The sequence below is a fragment of the Tenrec ecaudatus genome, chromosome 10 (genome assembly GCF_050624435.1).
Source record: "Tenrec ecaudatus isolate mTenEca1 chromosome 10, mTenEca1.hap1, whole genome shotgun sequence".
Lineage (NCBI taxonomy): Eukaryota > Metazoa > Chordata > Mammalia > Afrosoricida > Tenrecidae > Tenrec > Tenrec ecaudatus.
The window spans coordinates 98,720,156-98,739,846 of record NC_134539.1 but is presented as its reverse complement, the minus strand read 5'-3'; the positions used below and the strand labels follow the sequence as shown (position 1 = coordinate 98,739,846).

The 19,691-nt window shown below is 48.5% G+C and overlaps 1 protein-coding gene across 1 annotated transcript in view; it reads left to right on the top strand.

Moving 5' to 3' along the window:
* The window catches only part of LOC142458124 (myosin-13), a 71,046-nt gene extending 52,071 nt beyond the window's left edge, over positions 1 to 18,975 (top strand). Inside the window, exons 28-38 of the mRNA XM_075559167.1 lie at positions 3,538 to 3,734; positions 4,703 to 4,886; positions 5,626 to 5,791; positions 6,383 to 6,507; positions 10,187 to 10,495; positions 10,583 to 10,786; positions 13,698 to 13,823; positions 14,343 to 14,513; positions 16,790 to 16,894; positions 16,980 to 17,075; positions 18,835 to 18,975. Of these exons, the coding sequence (XP_075415282.1) occupies positions 3,538 to 3,734; positions 4,703 to 4,886; positions 5,626 to 5,791; positions 6,383 to 6,507; positions 10,187 to 10,495; positions 10,583 to 10,786; positions 13,698 to 13,823; positions 14,343 to 14,513; positions 16,790 to 16,894; positions 16,980 to 17,075; positions 18,835 to 18,975 (1,824 nt within the window). The remainder of the gene's footprint in view (positions 1 to 3,537; positions 3,735 to 4,702; positions 4,887 to 5,625; positions 5,792 to 6,382; positions 6,508 to 10,186; positions 10,496 to 10,582; positions 10,787 to 13,697; positions 13,824 to 14,342; positions 14,514 to 16,789; positions 16,895 to 16,979; positions 17,076 to 18,834) is intronic.
* Positions 18,976 to 19,691: the final 716 nt, after the last annotated feature.

The following is a 19,691-nucleotide window of genomic DNA, read 5'->3' as shown; positions in this document are numbered from 1 at the left end:
GATATTGGACAGTTCTGTTGTGTTCCTTAAGGTTTTTCCTGACCAATTTTTGAGTAGATCAACAGGCCTGTCCTCCTGGTCTGTCTTGGTCTGAAAGCTCCACTGGCCTTGTCTGCCATGGCCACCTTGCTGTAACAGTAAACAAGCAAACAAACAAACAAATACTACCATGAACTTGATTCCAAATCATTGTGACCCTATAAAGGGTCTCTGAAGTTATAAATCTTTACAGGAGCAGGCACCCTCATCTTCCTCCTGAGAAGTGGCTGAGGGGTTTGAAATGCCAACCTGGTGGGTCTGAAACACAAACCTTCCAGGTAGCAATCCAATGCTTACCTAACAGCAAGTAGTCCTCTCTTATCCATGAACATGGATATATATATATATATATATATATATATATATATATATGTGTGTGTGTGTGTGTGTGTGTGTGTGTGTGTGTGTATATACACATATATAGAGAAAGAGAGAGATCATATCAAGAGAGAAATTTATATCAAGGAAGCATCCCCATCTAGTCTAATTGAAGTCCATGGGCCAGTCTAGCTGGAGCCCCCCACCCCCAGATGCACACAGCTGCCAGTTGACAAAGCAAGAGGGAGAAGCAGAAAGCTGAGAGTGGGTGCAGAGTCTGCGGGTCCAAAGTCAGAAGGAACATATCAAGGCACTGGCAGCTCCCAGGGTTGGCAGACCACATGAGCTGTTGGCCCCAGAAGCCAGACACCAGATCCAAGTAAGCAAGAGAGAGGGGCACTACTCCAAGTGTCTCATAAAAAGACCACACATCCCAGGGGATGTCATTAGGCTGTGTCCTGATTTTAAGGTTGGGTACCACTCATACCTTCCAACTGTGTTCCAAGTTGACACACAGATTAACCATCACAGTACCCCTGTCCTCCACAGAACTGTCAAATAAACTCTCCTCTCCAGAGAGGTCCTCTCCTCCCTATCACGGCACCATCTGGACCAGCGCTGACAAACTGGTCTCTTGCTCTGTCCAGCAATTCTTCCTGATACTTAAGCCATCTTCCTTCTCCCCATCTCTCTGTGTATTATTTGTTACACCACCTCAACTTTTATCTCCTCTCCTCCCAAAACTGCCTTTGAAGATTTGCATCAACATGCATATTAATTACGATGCTCTTGACTTCAATACCTCACTGTCTCTGCTTGGAACACTGTATCTCCAGTGATCTGAAAACTCCTCACTACCATCGCATCGATTCTGACTCATAGAGACCATATAGGATGGGTAGAACTGCCCCTTGGGTTTCCAAGACTGTCACTATTTATGGGAGTAGAAAGCCTCATTCTTCTCCTGTAGAGTTATTGGTGGTGTTTGAACTGCTGATCTTGTGGTTAGCAGCCCAACGCATCACCCACTACCCTTCGCTACACTACACTAAACTGCCAGGTCTCCTAAAGGGCAAGAATAAGTCCTCCCCACCATATTCACTAGAACCGTGCACCTCAGTTTCTTAGTAAATGCTGCTAATGTGTATCCAAGCTTGCCAATAGGAATCCAGGAGTCCAAAGTAATGTCGATGTAATTCTGAGATTGCCAGACCCCGGTCAGGACATATAGGGCAACTCTTAGGCATGCCCCCAAACTCTGCCTGCCTCTTCTAGAAAAGAACAAAGACTGGTCTCTTATTTGACTTTCTGTTATATGATATGGTCTTTGGCAGACTCGAGAGGAAGGGGATGGGCAGGGAGGCAGTCAGAACCTGCCCGTGTAATGAGAAGGGCACATGACAGGAGGGAAACTGTCCCCGACTGGGGACACCTAAGTTCTCCCAGTAGGTTACTATGTGTATGTGTTTTTACAGAGATAAAGATGCACCCGAGTGACTGCTTCAGGTCAGTGGGCTCTGTTTGGCAGTGCCCATTAGATTGGACTCTAGTCCTCCTGTGCAGATGTGAAAGGTGAGGGAAGGACACCTCTAGGTATGTCCTCTCCTGCTTGAGAAAGGGAGATGGCAGCCCTCTGATGTGGGGTGTGGGACGCAGCCCACTGGTGACACCAAGGATGCTTTTAGGTTTTTCACAGTCAGAACGACCCAATCAGAACATCGCATCAGGAAACTCGTGGCCATTGCAGCAATAGAGAGACTTACTTCTGTCATAACTCTTCTACTCACATCGCTGCACAGATAACTCATCTTTCCAAAACCAAACCAAGCTCACTGCCCCTGAGTCCATCCCAGCTTATGATGACCCAACAAGACAAGGTCGAATTGCCTCTGTGGATTTCTGAGAATGTAACTGAGTAGAGAGCTTCACCTTTCTCCCTCAGAATAGCTGGTGGCCTCAAACTGACAACCTTGCAGTTAGCCACCCAACTCGTAACCATTTCTCATTGCCATTTTGAGTCAAATCCTACTCACATCAACCCTATAGGACAGGGTGGTACTGGCCCTGTGGCTTTCTGAGACTGTAACTATTTACAGGAGTAGAAAGCCTCATCTTTCTCCCTCAGGGTAACTGGTAGTTTTGAACTGCCAACCTGTGGTTAGCAGCCAAACACATAACCAATATGCCACGTGGGATCCCCAGTAACCATTTAGCATCAGCTTATTTTCCTTTTTAATGTAAACAGGGAAAAAAGATAAAATAATCACAAGGAAAAGACGGTAGGCTTCAGGCAGAGTTTCACAGATCACAGCCATGAGCTAAAAGCTGATTTATTGTTGTAGTTTGTTGTTATTAGGTATCAACAAGACAATTCCAACCCATCACAGCCCTGGGTGCAACCGAAGGAAACACTCACAGTCCTGCGCCATCCTCACCATCACCAGGCCCAAGCCCATCTTTGCCCGAGTCTCTGTGGTTATTAGTCATGATCAAGTTTATTCTGACTCCTGGCAACCCTAGGTGTGCCTATCAGGACAAAACATCGCCCAGTCCAGCATCTTCTTTACCATCCCGGGTACCAGTGTGACTCTTTCCAGCCTAGGGGGCTCGTTTCCAGCATTACCGTGGGCAATATTCTGTAACCCACAGTTTATCTGGACTGATTTTTAATGTGGATGGCCAGGCATTTCTTCTGAGTTCCTCTTACGTTGTATGAAAGCACTGCTGAATCTTGTACAGCATGGTTGGCCCTGCCAGTCTTCTAGATCCGGGCAGTATAGCAACCTGCAGGCCACCAGAGTACAACAAACTGACAGAAGGGGTTAGTGAGACCGATGTTTCTTTATTTCCACTGCATTTACTTCCACGGTTGCTTCCTGTTTTGTTGGCAAATGCTAAGAGTTTTCTACTTGCTGTAGTACAAGAGTTTACTTTTTCAATAAGTACATGTAAATATGATAAAGGAGTCACCCACCCTGAAGGAATTGTTAAGTCAGTAAACCAGGCAACCCACTCACTCGGCAGCATGGGAATGATGTGAAACTCATGAAATGCCGGTGTAAGGAAACATCTCAACCAGAAACGGCGTCTGCCATGGTGACACTGCTGTGAGCCCGCAGGCCAAGAATGCCCTGGCATCGGTTCGCATCCAACATTGCTCTTCCTTCTTGACTTTGGCAGGCCAAGAACGCCCTGGCCCACGCCCTGCAGTCCTCGCGCCATGACTGTGACCTGCTGCGGGAACAGTATGAGGAGGAGCAGGAAGCCAAGGCCGAGCTGCAGAGGGCCCTGTCCAAGGCCAACAGTGAGGTGGCCCAGTGGAGGACCAAATACGAGACGGACGCCATCCAGCGCACAGAGGAGCTGGAGGAGGCCAAGTACGGGCTCCAGGGTTAGCGTGGGTGGGAAAGGTGAACCCCGGACCCAAGGAAAACACAGGGAATGGCATCTTAGCTTACAGAACCTCTCCTCCAGGGCTCGGACTTTCTGAAGTATTCAGAGAGTGTCTCCCAGTGGAACAGGGTCTCCCTGTCTTTCCCCTGGGGGAATTGTCCATTCAACTTGTTTCCCTCAGTGACCCTTTGGTGACTTCTTTGGCCACCCAGCATTTTGGGGACTCTTTAGAAATTACTTCTCAAGTATTCATCAGATTCTCAAAACAAACAAACAAAAGCAAACTCCCTGCCATCTTGTCAATTCTGATTCACGTCGGCCCTCTAAAGCAGGGTGGACCTTCCCCTGAGTCTGTGACTCTTTCGGGAAGCAGCTTGCTCCCAAGGAGAAGCTGGAGGTTTCAAATTGCTGACCTCGCGGAACCGGAGTCCAGGACTTATCAAATGCCAATTTCTTATAGACATGTTATCTACATTCTCTCTAACAGAATCCCGCAAACCCACTGCCACTGAGTTGATTGCACCATGCGAGTCCAAAGCACTCCTGAAACACACTGCCATCAAATGAATTCCAATTAATAGACACCCTATAGAGCAGAGTAGAAGACCTCTTTCGAGTTCCCGGAATTGCAATTTTCTTTTTAATCATTTTATTGGGGGCTCATACAACTCTGATCACAATCCATCCATCCATCCATTGTGTCAAGCACATGTGTACATTTGTTGCCATTGTCATTTTCAAAACATTTTCTTTCTACTTGAGCCCTTGGGATCAGCTCCTCGTTTGGGGGATTGTAAATTTTTAAGGGTGCAAACAGCCTTATCTTCCACCCCAAGAAGTGGTGAGTGGATTCAAACTATTGACCTTAGGGTTAGCAACAGCTCAACACATAGCCTACTATACCTCCAGGGCTCTGGGAGACCCTCTGAAATGTAAAAATCTGGTCCTTTAGGAAGAAACTGGCCCAGAGGCTCCAGGAAGCTGAGGAGAACACAGAGGCGGTGAATTCCAAATGTGCTTCCTTGGAGAAAACCAAGCAGAGGCTCCAAGGGGAAGTGGATGACCTGATGCTTGCCCTGGAACGTGCCAACACTGCCTGTGCCACCCTGGACAAAAAGCAGAGGAGCTTCGATAAGGTCCTGCCCCAACCACCCAGTGGTAGCCATGCTGAAAGGGACAGCTTTCCATGCTTGGGCATGTGCACTGCAAGCTTCTGCCTTAGGACATCAGTTCCCAGCTCTGGGGATGTAGGAAGCCCCATAGGTACTTCTGGATGGTGCAAACAGGTTGAAAGGTGGTTGGTTTGAGTCCACTCGGGCATGCCTTGGAAGAAAGACCTGGTGAGCTAGTTCAGATAAATCAGAGCCCTGTGGAGTTCTCCTGACACACATGTGATTGCCATGAGTTGGAGTTGGCTTGACAGCAAATGACTTCTAGCAGATGTTTCTGTTTAGTCCATATTAACTCAGAGCAACCCTATAGGACAGAGCCCATCGGGTTTCCAAGGCCGCACATCTTCATGGAAACAGACTGCCACGCTTTCTCCCACAGAACAACTGGTGGGTTTGAACTGCTGCCCTTTTAGCTGGTAGCCAGGTTGGCAACCACTGCACCCCCAGGGCTCCTCGATGACCCTGTTCTTCTGAAGCTGTTCCTCCAAAGGGAATTTTGTTTTCAATTCAGATGAATTCAAGGTCCTTGGAGATGCAAAAACCTCCAAGAATGCAGCAGGTCACCAAGAGTAAAGCCGTGTCTGGAGCCACGAATCTAAAGCAAAGGCCTCCTCAAGCGTGGGCTGATGGCCTGTGTTGACTGGGGTTCTCTCAAGGTCCCCAGCCCTTACTGTTGCCCACATGTCCATTTGTCACCTCCCAGGTCCTTGCGGAATGGAAGCAAAAACTGGATGAAAGCCAAGCTGAGCTGGAAGCTGCCCAGAAAGAGTCCAGGTCCCTCGGTACTGAAATCTTCAAGATGAGAAATGCTTATGAAGAGGTGGTAGACCAGCTGGAGACCCTGAAGCGGGAGAACAAGAACCTACAAGGTGAGCTCTCTTCTAGCCAGAGCATCCCCTTGTCCTCCTGCCACGTTTGTCCACACACAGCCACCAGCCAACACCTCCTGCCACTCCCTGCCCTACAAACCCATCACCCACCCGGCCCTGCCTCTTCTCAGGTTACCCCCCAGCCCAAACCCTCAGGAGTTCAACCTGCTGCAAAGCTGCTGGTTAAGTGGGTTGCTAAGCACACTGCTACATTAGTGAAGGATACCTTTCAGGGATTCTGGTTCTAAGTGGCACTATGTCCTCAGGTGTGCCACTCAACCCTTGGAGAACCTCTGCGCTGACCTACAAAGTCAGAGGTATCAGACCTGGTACCCTCCAATGTCCCTGGTGGTTCTAGAAAGCTACAACTCTGGCATTCTGTTCTCTCTACTGCTTGCTACCATGTTCCTCACTGTGACTCTTTTGAATCCCTTTGTGGTTTGAAGGGTTCTTCTAAGCATTCCTTTCTCAACATAGTTCAGGTGAGGGGGAGGGGGGTCTCTCCAGGCCTTCACTCCATTCGCACCTGTGTAAATATCACAAATGAATCACCTGCCCTATGGGGGCCTAAGTGGAGCCTGTCCTTTGCAGAAGAGATCTCCGACTTAACTGAGCAGATTACAGAGACTGGCAAGAATCTTCACGAGGTGGAGAAGACCAAGAAGCAAGTGGAGCAAGAGAAGTCAGATCTCCAGGTTGCCTTAGAGGAAGTGGAGGCGAGTACCATGGATCTCAGAAAGGCCAAGGGGATAGGAGCTGATGGGGGCTGAACTTGGCCACCCTCTGGGGGTCTTCCAGCCATCAGGTACTAGGGCTCAATTGCGAAGGTTGCCAAGCCTTCCCTGGGGCTGGAAGAGCTGGGCTATACTGCTTTGTCTCCTGAGTTTCCTCTGGTCCGTCATACAGTCCCTTTTGAGAATAAAAAGTGTTTCATAACACCCTTGGGAAGCAAATCCACTCTCACGCATCCTGCTCATCCGGCTCACCACCCCACAGCCTTAGCATAATATCACACATGTTCCTCTGTGGCTATCAGGAATTCCCTCTAGTCAGAGTGGACCCCAGAAGCTGCTGGGTGGCACAAGCATTTAAGTGCTCAGCTATTAACGGAAAGATGGGTCTTTCAAATCCATCCCTGGATAAATCATTGAGCTGCAAGCTACAAAGTTTACAGAGGTTCCAACCCACCGATGGATCCTTGAGAGAAAGATAACGCATGCACTCCCATTAAAAACGTGCTGTCTAGGAACCTGCCTTGGGGTGGCTGTGAGTTGGAATTGACTCAGCAGCAGCAGATGTGATTTTTTTTTTGGGGGGGGGTGTCCTTTTTAGAGCATAGATTGGCTATTCATTTGTGGTCATGATGAAAAGATCAGTTGCAAGTCACCAGATTCCAACTCAGGTGTGTCCTGTGTGTATCTGAAGAGACCTGTGCTCACATGGTTTTCCATGGCCGGGTTCCCAGCAGCTGATCACTGGATCTTTCCTTGGAAGCATCTCTGGGTGACCCTAAGCTTCCACCTCTCAGGTAGCAGCTCAGCACATGACTGAGTGGGATGCCATTGGAGTAAATTGCTATGAATGCACAAAGGATTATTGGCTAAGGCACTGGCATTCAGGATACGGGTGCACACATAGCTCTTTTAGTTGCTGTCCATAAGTTATACACCTGTAAAATGCTGAGCTAATGAAAGTTGTGTGGTAGAAGTATTCGTTAAAATTAACACACAAACACAAATTGTACCTGTTGAGGCTGCTGTAGGATTTGGTGCCTTGATTTGAGAGAAGTTAAGGGTCATAGTTTCATGGGACACCCCAGTTAATTGGCCTAAGAACCCATTTAGTGCTTCTATCCTATCTCATGGTTTGTTACGTAGTGCTGGGGGTCTTGAAAACTTGCAAGCATCCATCCAAGGCACAACTGCTGCTCACAGGAGCAACAGAGGAAGGAGCAGAGTGCAGAATAGGAAGAAGAAATGGGATCATGGCTAATTGTATCCATGAACAAGTGCTGCCTTTATCATGAGTCCAGAGGAACTAGATGGTGCCCAACTCTCAATACTGAAATTCTGATCAAAGATTCTACTGAGAACTCCTGATAAAAGTAGGGGAAATACAGGAAAGAATGTCAAATTCCAAAGGATGCAAGATGTTCCGGAGTCATGGTCGGGGCTAGGGAGAGCGGTCAACCCCTGAAACTATTGCCTTGAGATCATCTTTAACCTCAAAACCAAAAATATTCCCTGAAGTTTATCTTAAAACCAAACTTAACTAATGCAAACAGATCAGCCCTGAGCGTTATGTCCTTTAAGAACTGTCAGCACCATAAATAAATAAACTCACTGCCATCGAGTTTATTCCAGCTCATACCCTATATACCCTATAGGAGAGAGTATAACCAACCTCCTCTTTGGGGTTTCTGAGGCTGTAAATCTTTACAAGAGCAGAAAGCCTGTTTCTCCCTCAGAGCAGCTAGTGGTTTGGAACTGCAGACCTTGCAGTTAGCCGGCCACCGTGTAATCCACTACACTAGTAGGGCTCCTAAACACTATCTATATGGGATCAAATTGGTGACCGCAACTGGAAAGATTAGCTGGGACCCTCCAGAGGCAGTGTGTTTATGTCAATAAAGGGGGCAAATTCATAAAAGAAGGGTGAGAATCCTCACCCAACTCCAAGAACATCATCAGCAACACTGACTTGTTCACATTGATACCTTTTTTTGTTGGTGGATATTTTTAGGTTTTCTTCAGCTTCTCTGATGATCTTATTAGATTTTTGTTCGTATTTGTTAAAGTCAGGTTGGTTGTCCTCCAAGGCACTGGTGTGGTTCTCTGCTTCCTCCAGTCGATTCTAACAGTCCCTGAGTCTGCTACTAGTTTTTGTTATCTCCTCCCCAAGCTCTTGTGTATGGACTTTGGTGTATGGACTTTATCTCCTGTATCACTTCATCCTTTTTCTGTATTGTTTCCCTCATATCCTGTATGACTCCTAGCAGCATTCTGAAATTTCTTTCTGTGGCAGATCAATGTCTGCTTCTGCTATGCATGTCGTTAGGTTCAGGACATCTTCTTCCATTGCCTTTTGTTTCTCCTAGTTTTTTGAGGTCGTTGGGGCTGATGGCTGTTGTGTTGTATTGTTTTAGAGGAGCCAGGTGCCATTTTCCAGGGAGTCGAAGAGCACTGGCTCTCTCTCTGGGAGACTTGTAGGAGTGCTTCTTCTAATTGCCTACAGCTAATTTCACTATGGAATTAGCCTACCACTTTATCCTCCTGTGGCTTCTCTCCTAAGGGGAGTGCCCCAGAAAGCTGGTGGGTTGCCTACTTTGGTGTCAAACACCACAAATGGTGGGTGGAATTGGCCTGGTCAGGTAGATCACTGTAGAGGTTGGGCAGAGGTGTCTGCAGCTGCCTGGAATGTTGGTGAGTGTTGGCCGAACTGCCTTAGGCCATGTGAAGGACTATGGTAGGCGGGAAGAAGTTCCCTCAGTCATGTGGGCCCACAGAGGACAAATTGGAGCTTCCCCAGCCACACAGGCAGGAATTCCCTGGGAAGAAGGTGGACGGGCTTTCTCCAGTCTCGGGCTACGCTGCACAGGGTGGAACTCATCTAACTGGGTGGAGGGTAGGTGTAAATGTCCTAGGCTAAGGGGAGTGGTCTGGAGGTCAGCAGTGGTTTGTGAGAGAAGAGGGAAGAGACAAAGAGGAAAAATAAAAATTAATAAAACTAAACCCGATGAGACTGTGGGGGGATAGAGAGAAGAAAAACAAAAGTAACAATAGAGCTGAGCCCTGATCCCTGCCCTTGAGGCTGCAAGGGTTTAATCCCTGCCCCAAGGTGGTGGCAAGCTGTGGCTGTGTTGAGATAAAGCCCCTGTGCCGGCTCCAAATGGACCTGCTCCTGCGGAGACAGTGGCGGGGCCAAGGTCAAGCCCTAGCTGGTCTCCACTGTGGTAAGCCAACAGCGTCCAGCCCCTGAAAACCTTGTGGATCTGCGCCTACTTATCTTTATGATGCTCCTCCTGGGATCCAGCAGTGTTGAATTTCACTCTTAGTCATTCGCCTGGGCTGATTTCTGCGGAGTCCCTCTGGTATGTGTTACTCAGTCGGCATCTTCCCGAAAGTCCTAGTTGGTGGATGTTTGCTATAGATTTTCTCAACAACAGCCAAAGAAAGAAAATTGAGGGACAAAGGGGGTTATTAGGTAACAGAGAGAAAGTTCCTCTCTCTGTGATTAGAGATTAGAGACTGGGAAGTACGGCCTTTGCCCTCTCTGAGTTCTGGCTCTTGTAGCCTGTAAGACTGAGAAAGTGCTTGGGACATAATGGGAATTAAAGTGTGCACGGAGGGGAGATGGCCAACCCTGACACTCTGGATGCTCCTTGACTCTCCTCAGGGTGCCTTGGAACACGAAGAGAGCAAGCTCTTGCGTGTCCAGCTAGAGCTGAGTCAGGTAAAATCCGAGCTTGACCGGAAGGTCGCCGAGAAGGATGAAGAAGTGGAGCAACTGAAAAGATACAGCCAGCGGGCAGCCGAGACCACACAGAGCCTCCTGGAGGCCGAAACCCGGAGCCGCAACGATGCGCTGAGGCTGAAGAAGAAGATGGAGGGGGACCTCAATGAGATGGAGAGTCAGTTGGGCCATGCCAACCGCCAGATAGTGGAGACCCAGAAGCACTTGCACACAGTCCAGGGCCAGCTCAAGGTGAGCGCTGCATCCAGCACATGCCCTCTGGGCCGCCCGGGCCCAAGCTGCCCTCAGCCTCTGGCCTGACTCCTGCTTTCCCTCAAGGACTCCCAGCTGCACTTGGACGACACCCTGAGGAGCAATGAGGACCTCAAGGACCAGCTGGCCCTTGTGGAGCGCAGGAATGGGCTCCTGCTGGAGGAGTTGGAGGAAATGAAGGTGGCCATGGAGCAGACGGAGCGGGCCCGCCGGCTCTCAGAGCAGGAGCTGGTGGACGCCAGCAACCGGGTACAGCTCCTGCACTCCCAGGTGTGTCAGCATCCTTCACACTGTGGCGCCCCACCTGGGGGCGGGGGGCAGGCAGCCAGGGGCACAAGCATGTGATCGACAGGAGCTTTCCTCCCAGATTCTCACTGCCATCAAGCCCTAGAGGGCAGAGTCAAGGGCCCTGTGCGTTTCCAATCCTGTAATGCTTTGAGCAGAAAGACTCATCTTTTTTCCACAGGGAAGCTGGTGATTTCAAACTGCTGAGCTGGAAGCTACCTCTCTACACCACCAGAAAAAAAGTCCCCAATGGTCAATCTCACTGTGGCAAAGTGTTGGCTCTAACCAGCAGTGGTCAAGTGGACTCTGACTCCGGTATCAGAGTACAGCTGCAGTCACTAGGTGTTCAATAGCTATTGTTCTTCAGAATAAGGTCACCAGGACTTTCTTCCTCAGCATTTCTGAGAGGACTGGAAGCTCCCCCAGTTGGGTTAGCAGTCCAGCACACTAACCACTTGCATGACCACCCAGCGACTCCAGTTCGGAGTGTAGGTAGACAGAGGTCTGAACTTTCTTTTATCAGAAGGCAAAACTTCATGCATATGGCAGGAAAACACAGGGAAAGGAAAAGACGAATTCATGCTCAAAGGAGGTGGTGAGACTTCGTGGAGGAAGTGTCAGCTTAGAAAATTCGATCTTTTTAAAAAAATGATTGTTTTTCTCAACGCACGTTTTAAAAAAAAATGTTCACTGCTTGAAAAAGAAATGAAAAATACAAGGAAACAAAGAAGGAGAGAAAAAAATCAACCACAATGTTGGTATCTTTAGTTAGTATCTTCCCTGTGTGAATAAACATTGTATATATATATAGTAGAATGAATATATATATATATATATATATATATATATATATATATATATATATATATATATAGTAGAATGAAACCTTTCTTTTTTTTTCCCAACCTATTCTTGTCCTTCAACAGGAATGCATCCCTGCCTCTTCAAGTAGTCTCCTGTGAGATTCTGCTCAGGGGCACAAAAGTACTTCATTCCAGCTGTGCATTCTGGGAGTTTGACTGAATCAGTCCTCTGTAACTGGCTATTTTCGGTTGTTCCCAATTTTAAAAAGTTACTAGAAAAACTATTAGAAGGAATATGATGGTACTTTTAATTATATTTTCACATAAACCCTTGATTATTATTTCCTTAATATTCCTCAAAGTAGATAAATTCCTAGAAGTAAAAATTGAAAGTGAAAACATAAACATTTGTGATATACTACAAATTTCTCTTTCACCAAGAGTACTAGTTTGGTTCCCATTTGAAAAAGCACAGGAAAAGTGTGTTCTAAAATTTTTCAAATAAAACTCTTTTATCTAAATGCAGACCTCGGGTTGCATAGTGGGTTCCACATTGTACTCCTAACACAAGGTCAGCAGTTCAAAACCACCCCCTGCTCCAGGGAAGATTTATTTTTCATTTTTGTATAATTATGCCAGTCCATCTTTTCCTTCTTCCAACAAACTGTCCCCTGTTGCCATCAAGGCCATGCAGACTCATAACCACCCTAGCTAGTGTTTCCAAACCTGCAAACCTTCACAGAAGCAGACAGCTCATCTCTCTCCCAAGGAGCCCAGCTGGGTGAGTTTGAACGGCCAAGCTTGTAGGGAGCAGCCCCACACTTACCACCTAAACGATCACCCAGGTATAAGCTGAGGAATGGAACAGCACCAGGATAACTTCTTCCCACCCACTCCCAAGTGCATTTTGCTTTGTTTCCCCTCACGTTTTTTATTTTGTGAATCAGTTAAAGGTTTACAGAGCAGATCATCAGTTTTACATCCAATAGTTCATTCACTTGTTGCTTCACCCCATCCATTGCAGTCCCCCCAATGTGCCATCCCGTAGCCCCTTTCTCCCTGTGTCTCCTGTTTCTATCCCTCCTTCTTTCCTAACCCCCTGACCCTGGACACTTGCTGCCCTTTGGATTATAAATAGTTGGGTTTGGTTAGTTCAAGTCCAGGCCTGAAGGGTGACTAACGGCCATAGTCTTGGTGGGGGGGCAAGGTCAGCCCCCCCCACAACTAATCTCAGGTTCGATAGGCACAATTGTACAGTTTAGATATATAATGATTACAATAAAGTCATAGAGAGCATGAGAGATAGAGGAGTGATTGAAATAATGGAGTCAGACACATTTCATAGTAGCATGCTCACCTCACCCCCGATTGGTGGTCCATGTGGAGAGAGAGACCAGAGGGTAGGAGAGAGGGGGAGGGGAAGGAAGACAAGGGGAAAGGGAACAGGGGGGCAAGGATGGGGAGAGGAAGGGGAGTCGATGAGAAGCCCAAGTGCTCTTTATTGCTAACCAAGGCTCATTTATCTTTGGGGGGCCTGCAAGCCCCCTAATTACAGGTAAAGACATAAGTCACAGAAAGCAGTTGTACTATAGGTACTACAGCAATGAGAGGGGGACAATCTAGGGATATACACAATAGGAAGGGGAGGGATTGGGGACACACATGGGACAAGAAGGGTAGATCCTAGATTCAGGATGGCAGTCTAACTTTGATGTCACTGAGCAGGTTTGACCTGTTCTCTGGATCTCCGTGGAAACCATTATCAGTGGGGTATAAACCCCACCTACAGGGACGGACTAATGGTTGTAAACCTTTAGGGAGGATGTAGTCCATTGTCATTAACAGCCCATTGCCCTACCTGTGGTGGGCCTAGACAGTTGTCTGACAACTGACTGCCTTCAGGGAGGTAACTTGACAATCATTTACCATTGGCTGCAAGCATTGCCTTAAGTCTAACATATATTTTGGATAAATCTTTCTGTTTCCCACAGTCTTAAGGATCCCCTTGGCTTCTTCCTCCCAGAAGCCTGGCCTCTTTAAGGAAAGTACGTAAATGTAACCCATAACTGTGGTATCGGATTTTCCTTTACTAGAACACAAGCTTGATGAATACCAAGAAAAAACTGGAGACTGACATTGCTCAATGCCAGACGGAAGTGGAAAACTCCACTCAGGAGTCCAGAAACACAGAAGAGAGGGCCAAGAAGGCCATCACAGATGTGAGTTTCACTCTTTCTTTACAAGCATGCTCTCTGGTGATCTCGAAGGCGCATCTAAGCCAGGGCATGGCAAGGACATTTCATGTAATTACAGCCTATGGTTGACTAGTGGCGGCTTCCTGGAGAGATGTAGGGAATGGCCTCTCAGAGAAGGCAGGCAAAACCGAACAAAGAAAGCATCAAGCCAGGTGCCATCAAGTTGATGCTGAGTAGAACTGTGCTCTATGAGGTTTTCAAGGTTGTAACCTTTCAGAAGCAGATTCTCAATTCCTTCTTCCAAGGCACCTGAGACGGGTTCAGGCCCCAACCTTTCTATTAGGAGTCAGGTGCTTAACTTTGAAGTCGCACAGAAACACTGATGGAGGGGTGTTGAGAGTGATGAAAGATGAGTTGGGTACATACCATGCCAGTGATTGCCATCCTGTGCATCAACACGTTCCAGACGTTAGCAGCATCTCTGTGTCCTTGGGGTATGAATGGACTGGGTGGCCCACAGATATTTCCTGTCATCTTAACTAGGCGGCCATGATGGCCGAGGAGCTGAAGAAGGAGCAGGACACGAGCGCCCACCTGGAGCGGATGAAGAAGAACCTGGAGCAGACGGTGAAGGACCTGCAGCACCGCCTGGATGAGGCGGAGCAGCTGGCCCTCAAGGGGGGCAAGAAGCAGATCCAGAAGCTGGAGAACCGGGTAGAGTGGTTGTTGGGGACACTCTCTCTTGAAGTGACACTGCTTCAACGGTCTCAAGAAGAATCACAGTTCAGAAAGTTAGGTTAGGGGAAAGTGGCCATGGCTTGAGGAGCCTTCAAAGTTAATTCCAGAACTGCTTGCAAAGCTGCCTGCAAATCTCCCACCTCGTCCCCATCACCTGACCACTCTCCCCAACCAAAGAAATGCCCCAGAAGGTTGTCAATGGATTTTTTTTAATGGTAGACCATCAGGCCTTTCTTCTGCGGTGCTTTTGCATGTATTTGAAATGCCAACCTTCAGATTAGGACCCAAGCTTATGAACTGTTTATACCTGTCAAGGACAATGCCCAACACAGAAAAATCCATTGGGGCCGTAAGCCAAAAAACAGCTTTGTGGTTCCTTTTTATTAATGTTCCAATGTTGTTTTTATATATGTTTATATCTATGTAAATGGAAAACTGTACTTTCTAGTCATGTGCTTTATAGTGCATACTTTGGACCAACCTTCCCTTTGAGAAACAATGGACCATCCTACATAAATCTGTCTAGTGCCTTTGCCTCCCACTCTTGGGCCTGATTCTCTTCCCAGATGTTCTAATCTCCAAGTGCAATTGGCACACCTAGGGGTATCCCTCATCCCATCCTGAACGGAAGGCAATGGGTGTTTTTCCTCTAAGTTTAAAAATGTTTGAAAAGCAATTGCTATGAAGTTCATTCTGACCCACACAGAAACTCCATGGGTGTCAGAGTAGAACTGTGCTCAGGGGAGGTGGGGGAGTCCTCTGGCTGATTTTTCAGAAGTAGATCACTAGGTCTTTCTTCCACGGTGCCCCTGGGGAGATTTGAACTGCCAAACTTTCATTTAGCAGCTGAGAACCACTAACCATTTGCATTAGTGGTACCAGGAGCCCAAGGTTCCTCCTGAGTTAGTGCATCAGACAAGTTAACTTCAACATGCTGTGCAGCCTGCTTTTCATTTTGCTGGAGCCCCAGTATTTTATTATTGTTGTTGTTATTATTAATAATAATAACAACAGTAACACATGTTCCTAATTATTTTTGCTACTATTGTTCTGTTTCTTTGGTGACTATTCCCTTCTTGCTCATGCCCTACTTTGCTTTTTTCCATTAGACCTGTGACGGTTTGTTTAATTGGCTTTTAGAACAGGCTCTGCTCACAGCATTGTGGAGAAAGCCGTGTGGAGGAAGTTGTTAGAACGCCTTTCGGGAGACAGGAAGTGAACGAGTGGGAGGCAAGGAGAGTGAAGAGGAGGTGGGAAGAAGCAAACAGCATTCCCCAGCAGGAAGGAAAGCCCCCCAGAGCAGTCCTGATTTATAGGAGTCTGCCAAGAATGTTCACACACACACACACACACACACACACACAGCCATCCAGGTCATTCAAACTCCTATTAGCCCTATAGAACATAGTAGAACTGCTCCCAACCTGTCACCCAGTGCACCACCAGTGTCCCTTAGAGATGGTCACCAGTCAGCAAAAGCCCCCGGCTGATGTGTCCATTTCTGCTCACAGACCCCTGGTGGGGCAAAGGAGAACTGTCGCATCAGGGGTTCCGAGGCTTTTAATCTTTAGAGAAGCAGACTGATGCGTTTTTCTCCATCAGAGCAACTGGTGGGTTCAAATGGCCAAACGATCGGTTTAATCTCTGCACTACCAGGGCCCCATTACTGGGCATGGGGAACCTTGAAATGCAAAGACCATTTGCCAGTGAGTAATAAAAGTAGATTCCAGGGAAATTAAAGCTCTTCCCCAACCTCCCAACAAAGAACAATTCAAGCAAATATTTTTAGTCATTCAAAGTTCTATTCCATGAAAAGACGGGTAGGCTCATCTTTCTCTTTCAGAGCAGGGAGTGGTTTTGAACCTGTGGTTAGCAGTGCAGTGCTGACCTGACAGTGCCACCAGGGAAGCACTGGTCCTAAAGAGGCCTCAGAAGTCTTCCCAGGAATAGAAAAGGGCATGATGGACGACAGAGGAACTCTGCTGGCATCGTGGGTTAAGCTTTGGGCAGTTTGAAACCACCAGCTGCACCTTGGTAGGAAAGTGAGGCTTTCTACTCCTGTAAAGAGTCAAGGCCTCTGGACCCCACAGTTGTACCCTCTGTGGGAGGGTCACTGTGAGTTGGAATCAACTTGATGGCAAGGATTTTCATTTTTTGAGGGTTTTTTGTTGCTGAATTCACCTGAAAATGACTGGTGTATGGGCCCAGAGAAAATCCAGGGAGACCTGACATGAATCTCCATCCTTACCTAGGTGCGGGAACTGGAAAGTGAACTTGACGCTGAGCAGAAGAGGGGGGCTGAAGCCCTCAAGGGGGCCCACAAGTACGAAAGGAAAGTCAAGGAAATGATTTACCAGGTGGGTCCCTCACCAACCCCGTGGGCGCACAGAGGCTCGGACCCCTGTAAAGGGGTCATGGTCCTGCGTGATGCCCGGTTTGCAGGCCGAGGAGGAGCGCAAGAACACCCTGAGGCTCCAGGACCTGGTGGACAAGCTGCAGGCCAAAGTGAAGGCTTACAAGAGGCAGGCGGAGGAAGCTGTGAGTATGGAGGCCCCGCCCGCCGGCCCTGGCTGGGAGACTGCTGCTGGTGCCCACGGTCCACTGGGTCTCAGCCCTGCACCTGCATGTTCAAGCTGTTTACATGGGAACCCCTGCCTGATTTCCCTTTCTCCATCCCCCCTTGTGCCTCGCCTCACTTGGCACTGTCTCTACTAGTCCCTTCACTCAATCTCAGCCTGCCTCACTCAATCCCACCTCACCTTGACTCAGTCTCCACCCTTCTTCCCCAAGCCATTACAACCCCACCCCTTGCCAGCCCTCCCTCGCCTGAGTCTCTATGCCCACCTCGCCCGTCCTCCCTGTTTGCTTGAACTAACTAACCATAGACACCTGCCCTAATGGACATCACCCACTGCCCACACGACTTCCTCAGCCCTCCTAACACCCACATCGCAGTTTGCTCCTCCCCCATCTGCCCCACAGTCTGCACTGGGTGAAGTCGGGCTGGGGGCAGGTACAGCTTGCATGCGGCATCTTTGGAAGAGCACGGGACCGGCTGAAGACCATTCATGGTTGTTGCGTTTGGGTGCCATGGAGTCGGTTCTGACTCATAAAGACTCGTGGACCACAGCGTCAAACACTGCCCGGTCCAGCACCGTCCGCACAACGGTTCTTATGCTTGAGCCCATGGTTGCCGTCACCATGCCAATTAATAGGTGGAATTCATCGGAGAAAGCTAATGTTAGGGGTGCTTTTGCTATTAAAAAAATAGTTTGGGAAATTATGGGTTAAACAAAATTAAACTGGTTGTTTTAAAGCTAGATTTCTCAGACTCTGTAGCTAAACTCTGCACAGTGGGAACGTGTTACAGAGCATCTTTGTATCTTTGTTCTGCACATGGAATTGACCCTGGAATCTTTCATGGTCTTCAGCGTACCTCGCAGTCTAATGTTAAGAGAAATAAATGTTGGGTTTCCTGCCCTACACAAATGGCGGGGCCTACGGTATCTTCTTGCCCTCTTTCCTCCCTGCCCAATGGCTGGCAAGTCCCCTCTTGAACTCAGGGTCAAATGAGGAAGGATCCATGTCCATTGGGTCAGCGCAATCCCAACAAGACTGACCAGGCTGGGGGCACCCAGGAGGCCGGGAGGGAAACCCTTGGCTCACACTCAAATACATTAAAAAATTAAAATAAAATAAAACCCATTGCCCTTGAATCAATCCTGACCCATAGCAACCCTATAGGCCATGGCAGAACTGCCCTTGTGGGTTTCTAGGCTGTGATGTTTTTTATGGGAATGGAAAGCCCCATCTTTCTCCCACAGAGCGATTGGTGGTTTCGAGCTGCTGGCCTTTTAGTTAGCAGCCCAGTGCAACACCGTAAGCCTCCAGGGCTCCAGTGGGTCTATATGATGGCCTTGCCACAGACAGATGGTCCTGGTAAGAGGCATAGACAAATGAAGATGGCTACTGACAAAGCACCTCCGGGTGCTTCCGGAGAACTCTATACCTGGATCTCCTCCAGGGAAACTCTTCTGGGGCACACACCCTAGAGGAGGGGGTAAGGGAGTGTGAGAAGGTCCCAGGAGGGGAGGCCACCCCAGCAAGGTGCCCATAGAGCCTATGGTCCAGACCCACAAGCAACATTCTGGAGGGCTTGACCCCAATTTCCCTTCTGTGTCCTTCAACCACCTGCGACCTAGCTCTCCTGGTTCCTGTGTTCCTTAGAAGACCCTCGGACACAGGGAAGCCTGGGAGGGTTCCTCAGCCTCATAGCTCTCCTGGTCTCCCATTCCAGGAAGAGCAGGCCAGCACGCAACTGTCCAGGTGCCGAAGAGTCCAGCACGAGCTGGAGGAGGCGGAGGAGAGGGCGGACATCGCGGAGTCCCAGGTCAACAAGATGAGAGCCAAGAGCAGGGATGTGGGCAGCCAGGTATGAGCAGGCATCAGGACCCAGCTACCCTGTGGGCATAGGTTGAAGGTTACCTGTTGGCCAGTCCTTCCTCACCAAGGTGACCATTGTAGCTATAGCTCCGGTGAGCTGAGAATGCAGTAAGACTGGGCAGTGAGATGTGTGAGGAAGGCAGATGTCAATCCCCGCAGTTGCTAGGGAAGCTGCCTGAGAACCCTCTGCTTCACCCCCTCCCTGGGGGCTTGATTGGCTCAGCTCTACTTCGAGCAAAGGGAATGAAGCCCTTCCTGGGGAGTTCTCCGAAGCACCCGTCTCTCCAGCTGCTCTCCTTGTAGGCTGCACCCCCCACCCACCCCCCGCCGTTGAGTCTGACTCATGCACGGTGCGCAAATTGTTTTCTTTTTCTTTACACAGAAGATGGAAGGATGAGGCCCTCCTGATGTGTGTTGCCCTGGGACACCTTGGTGAGAGTGGAGGGAAATGTGAGAAATAAATTCCCCCAAGTGCTTGAGTTTCTGGCTCTGCTCTCTTTCTTACTGCATTCCTTCCCTTCCAAAGGATAAGCCCCACCTCTTGCTGTGAGAGGATTTGAGCTCGGCATGCCTGTCAGGGTAGAACTGCACTCCACCGAGTTTCAACGGCTGCTTTTTATTTGGAAGGAGTGCACCAGGCCTTTCTTCCGAGGCACCTCCATTCGGTTAGCAGCTGAACACTTACAGAAGTGGTTTTAGACTCTTGCCTGC